Source organism: Austrofundulus limnaeus, unplaced genomic scaffold, assembly GCF_001266775.1.
Source record: "Austrofundulus limnaeus strain Quisiro unplaced genomic scaffold, Austrofundulus_limnaeus-1.0 Scaffold158, whole genome shotgun sequence".
NCBI classification, from domain to species: Eukaryota; Metazoa; Chordata; class Actinopteri; order Cyprinodontiformes; family Rivulidae; genus Austrofundulus; species Austrofundulus limnaeus.
Window position 1 is genome coordinate 688,603 of NW_013952560.1, and position 4,990 is coordinate 693,592.

The window sequence follows — 4,990 nt, forward strand, 5'->3', positions numbered from 1 at the left end:
TTTACACACTAAGAAATTAAGTGTTAAATAAGTGTATAAACAAATATTTTTGAGTTTGGTATTACATTTGTTTTTTTGTTTGTTTGGTAATAAAATTTGATTTTACTTTGGAGAAAGTACACCCCCTGCTGGAATTTTCTCGAACCGCAGTTATGTGCATGTAAGTAGTGTACTTTTATGAAACAAACTCCTTTCAAAACACAGAAAATTAAAAATTAGCTTAGCTTTTGTTAGTTGAATACTTTCATTTCTTTACCGAATACCATTAAACGATGTCAGTATTTCACAGTAAATAATTGATTTTTACTCTTTTTTTTATTAAGCAGATAAATTTCCAAACACAAACTTGCTTTTGCAATGTTTTAATTACTCAAAACATTATGCAAACAACTCTCTGCACACTGGCAGAAAAACAACACGCTCACACATCCAAAGTGCAGACATATCAAGACGACGACGCTCGCGCGGCACCGCCTTCGAAAAATAGGCAACATGAGGAGCAAAGGTGCTAAATATTGCACGTTCCGATCAGTTTGGGAAACTTAACTCGTCAGACCGCTCAGCTTTGCCGGCAAAGGAGCCCAGACTTGAACCAGCGCTCGCCTGCGGCTCCGCTCACCAGTGTTTGTCGTGGAGCTGAGGTTTCATTTCCTGCCCTGACTGAGTGGAAGTAGATGCAACTCTGCGGGAAGAAACTCAAAACAAGAAAATAAAATGAGGTAACAGTTGATGAAGATCAGTCGGCGCATGTCACAACACGTGAAGCAACTGCAGCACAAGTTCCTGAAAGTGCTCATATGTCAAATTTAGCTTCTTATTGAGAATAAATGGAGAAGTTCGGCCTAAATCGCTGCAGAATTAAAGTTTCACAATGTCAAACGTTTACCTCACTGACCTAAAATAAAAACACTTAAATCATCTTTTAAACTTTGGCCACACCAGAGTCTATCAGATTTTGTCACAAAGAAAAACAAAGTAAACAATGAATCGGGGAGGGAGGTGTCTGAATGATTCGTACTCACATCTATGCTGTTTTATGAGTTATTGCTTGAAAAGCAGCTGCTTATTCAACCAGCTTGGATATTTGTTGAAAAAAAAGCAGAGAATTTTTAAGATCCACACAATGTTCTCTTCGCCACAAAGTTAGCATTCAATTTCAAAACCAAACAAACAAACAAAAAAAACAATAGTCCTGGTTGTGTCCTGAGTGGCTCTGACGTGAGCCGTTCTGTTGCCGCTGCTGCCTCAGGAGCAGTCGGTGAATGTGGTCACCATGTTCCCCCGACGCTGAGTCACCGTCCTGCAGTGCTGCTTGGCCGAGCCCTGGAACCTGTTCTCAGTCCTGGAGGCGTGCGAGTTGAACGAGAACATTTTCTCCAAGTCGTCGAACATGTCGTCGAACACKCCCGCGCCGAAGCCCCCCTGCGGAAAGCCTCGGCGCTGGCGGTTCATGGCCTCCCGGTGAGCCTGGAAGTGGCTGTCGAAGTGTCGTTTCTGGTCGGCGTGGCTCTGGGAGTGGAAGTGGTGCTGATGYTGTTGTTGTTGTTGTTGATTGAACGGGTCGTAGTCTTTGAAGAGGTCGTCGAAGTTGAAGTTGAAGGACTGGAAGTGCTGCCTGAAGTTGTAGTGGTCGTCACTCCCTCCTCCTTCTCTGTAGCCCTCACCCGATGAGGCGCCGTGACCGAACTGGTCGTACTCTCGTCTCTTCCTGTCGTCGGACAACGTCTCGTACGCTGATGGAAACAATCACATAAAAACAAAGACTAAGAACATCTTACAGTGAAAAATCTTAAGCGTATTCTAATATTTACATTAACTCCAGCTGATTTGTGTTTATTCCCCTGGTGTGTAAAAGCTAACAGCAGCACTTCCTGATAGGACAAACTTACCCTCTGCTATTTCTCTGAACTTGGCCTCGGCGTCTGGGTCCTTGTTTCTGTCTGGGTGGTACTTCAGAGCCAGTTTATGGAAAGCCTTTTTGATCTGGCGCTCCGTGGCGTCTCTGGGGACCCCCAGGATGTCATAGTAGTCTCTCTTGGCCAAAATGAACTCTGAGATGAGCAGAATGTGAACTGCGAGCAGGAGCGCCGACTGCGCTGTAGCCATACTGATGGTTTCGGCTGTAAACCTGTAGGAACAAGTTAAAAAGGTCTCTTTAAGTAAATACTCACAGAAAATAMCAGAGATGGTTATTACGTCACTTAGCTAGCTAGTTTTAAAAGGTAAAGCGAGCGAATTCACGTAAAAAAAAGTAGGAAAACACCCTCCCTGTCTTTCTAGAAGGAGCTAGAAACTTCAACCAATTTACGCTTAAAAGCTTTTATGAAAGGATTTATCCAATTTCCATGTTTAGGACAAGCCATTCGCGACAAAATAATGTTTACTTAAAAGAGAAAAGGTTACCTGTTCTAACAAAGCACCGACAGCCTCGAGATCCTGCTGACAACCCGCCAACAGCTCCAGCTGATGCGAAACGAAAGCTAGCAGCAGTTGTTGACGAAAAGCATTCCTGAGCTGTAACACCACGACTCGCATTGCTATTGGTCYGTTCACTGACACGGTGACTCAGACCGCTGGGATTGGTCGAAACTGTGCGCACGTGGAGAATTGAGGGGAAAACTCCAGAAAGATGTCATACGAAACAAGAGAATACCTGGCACGTACTTCCGCATACGCTTTGCGGGATTTCTGATATAAAAATGAAGGTTGACACATATTTTACTTAAATAATATATAAACGACTAAATTTATTTTGTAATAAATAAATCAGTTCGAGTTTACTTTCATGCAGTTTTCCTACTGATGTGCAAAATAGCTGTCTTAAAACAAAGGAACAAATTAGCGTTTTTCTCATTTATCAGTGTTTTATTTTCCTTACTGATTTTACAAGTTTATACCGTAAAACACTGACTGTTCGTCTATTTTGATATAAGTTTATATCGGTTTAAAAAAAACTAAATAAATAACCACGAGTAAAGGAAGCAAACGTCACTTCCGTTTTACGAGCAACCCGGAAGTGTCGAGTTTTTAAACATTTTAGTATTTTTTTTTTTTTGTCTTCATAAGGTGTTTTCATGCCGTTTCACCGCAGATATGCCACGTTATTGTGCTGCAAAGTTTTGTTCAAACCGCGGGGGGACAGCTTCAAGAAAAGACAGCAAGAGAATCAGCTTTTACCCGTACGTTTGTTTATCTTTCTCACATCGTTCACTTTAACTGTTTAGTATTAAAATGATGCTGACAGTGGCCTAGTAGATTTTACTGTAGACCGTTTTTAATGGTCAGTTTCTTTTATGAAATGTMCTTTTATTCTTCCTCGTTTCCAAAGGTTCCCATTGCATGACAAGCCCAGGCTTCAGAAGTGGGTGGGCAACATAAAGCGGGAAGACTGGACCCCAAGTCGACATCAGTATCTGTGCAGCGACCATTTTACAGAGGACTGTTTTGACATTCGATGGGGAATCCGTTATTTGAAGAATACGGCCATTCCTACTCTTATCTCTTTAGTTAATAATGTAATGAATTTCCTCTCATTTTGATACTTTTAAGCAGTTGCTGCCAAAATATTAAATTAGTCATATTTTTGCATTATCTATGAAAACATTGTTTTTATGCCAGTGTTTAATATATGTGATTTTATTTAATCAGCACAATTTTCTTCTGGCTCAGGATGAAGAGAAAAAAGCGACCAGGAGTGAAAGAAGCCTCGAGTCCAAATGGCGCCCTTCAGAGGCTGAAGCTGAGTTCAGACAATCTGTGCCACCTTCCACTAAGAGACCTCTTATTTTGAGGAAAGCGTGCAGACGGATTGAGGCAAACACTGATAAAAATGTTTCAGAACACTTAAAAGGGACATTTGAGCCTCCTGTGGGGCCAGCATCCGAAAAAAACTTTCAACCAAGTCYTCCAGAGACGCAAATCAGCATCTGTGAGGTAACTGTTGACGCTGGAAGGCCAGCAGCATCTTCACACATCGGCGAGCAGCGTGCTGTGCTGTGTTGTGAAACTCTGAAGCCTTTCTCCAGGAGAGAGGCAAACGTGGATCCTGTCGCCGTCCGAGCCGCACCGGGTCAGACTTCTCAGTTTGCCTCGTTGGAAGTGGTCGAGGAGAAACCTGCGGACTGTTTAGTGGAAGAGACGGGACCTGGAGAGGAAATGCATATTTCATTTTACGAGCACTCGTACTCCAGACCGGATGTCGACAAAGACGAGATGTGGAATCGGATGTTGGGTTTGCACACAAAGATTTTAGAACTGGAACACAGGGAGGAGAACACTGTGGCTAAAATCCGAGCCCTGGAGAATGAGATCATTCTTCTGAAGAAGGATGGGGCTATTTTTAGAGCGAGGCAGAAAATTTTAGAAGATTACATATCATCTGTTGTGCTATGATAGGATATTGTTCTTTTTATTTATTTATTTTAAAGGATGAAATCCTTGTGTCTCTAAAAGTCAACAATTTCCTCCTCCTATAGAAGCTTTTCTGATTATGTCCACCAGGTGGCACTGTTCACCACTCATATTAAACAAACAGCATTACAGAGAAGTTTAACTCACATGTCTTACATTTTGTATTTAAAAGGCAAAAAAAACAACAACATGCAGAATTGAAAGTTTAGCATTCTGTGAAAGAATTCAAATATTTCATGCTAGAATTTTAGTCTAAAATCATGTTTGATAATTATTACTGTTCTTGGATGGGCTACATAACTAATAGTGGTTCTGTTTTTGCTTTATTTTCTCTTATTTGGTAAAGTTTCCAGTCAGTTATTTAGTTCTCTCTATTGTATAATGTGTACATGTAAGAAGGGTTGCCATATTTCCTCTRTAATTTACATCTGAATAGTATTAAATTGACTGTGATGATTCATAGTGACTCATAGAGAAGAAAAGGGGTCGACTTGGTTATCTCCCTGCTGTTTAAGTGCTTTTTGTTCTTCTGATTGAGCTTAATTACACAATTGATTGTACTTGTATAACTCATATATAT

At 41.1% G+C, this 4,990-nt stretch overlaps 2 protein-coding genes across 2 annotated transcripts; one reads left to right on the top strand and one right to left on the bottom strand.

Moving 5' to 3' along the window:
• Nucleotides 1-346: 346 nt before the first annotated feature.
• LOC106523525 (dnaJ homolog subfamily B member 9) lies at nucleotides 347-2,514 on the bottom strand. Its single transcript, XM_014016962.1, has 3 exons — nucleotides 2,404-2,514; nucleotides 1,890-2,128; nucleotides 347-1,733 (listed from the first exon to the last, which is right to left on the bottom strand). Exons 2-3 carry the CDS (start codon nucleotides 2,104-2,106, stop codon nucleotides 1,246-1,248), a joined length of 705 nt encoding a protein of 234 aa, XP_013872416.1. The 5' UTR covers nucleotides 2,107-2,128; nucleotides 2,404-2,514; the 3' UTR covers nucleotides 347-1,245.
• Nucleotides 2,515-2,988: 474 nt separating this feature from the next.
• LOC106523523 (THAP domain-containing protein 5) lies at nucleotides 2,989-4,887 on the top strand. The gene is made up of 3 exons (XM_014016960.1): nucleotides 2,989-3,179; nucleotides 3,329-3,515; nucleotides 3,670-4,887. The coding sequence occupies exons 1-3, from the start codon at nucleotides 3,094-3,096 to the stop codon at nucleotides 4,390-4,392; spliced, it is 996 nt and encodes a 331-aa protein (XP_013872414.1). The 5' UTR covers nucleotides 2,989-3,093; the 3' UTR covers nucleotides 4,393-4,887.
• Nucleotides 4,888-4,990: the final 103 nt, after the last annotated feature.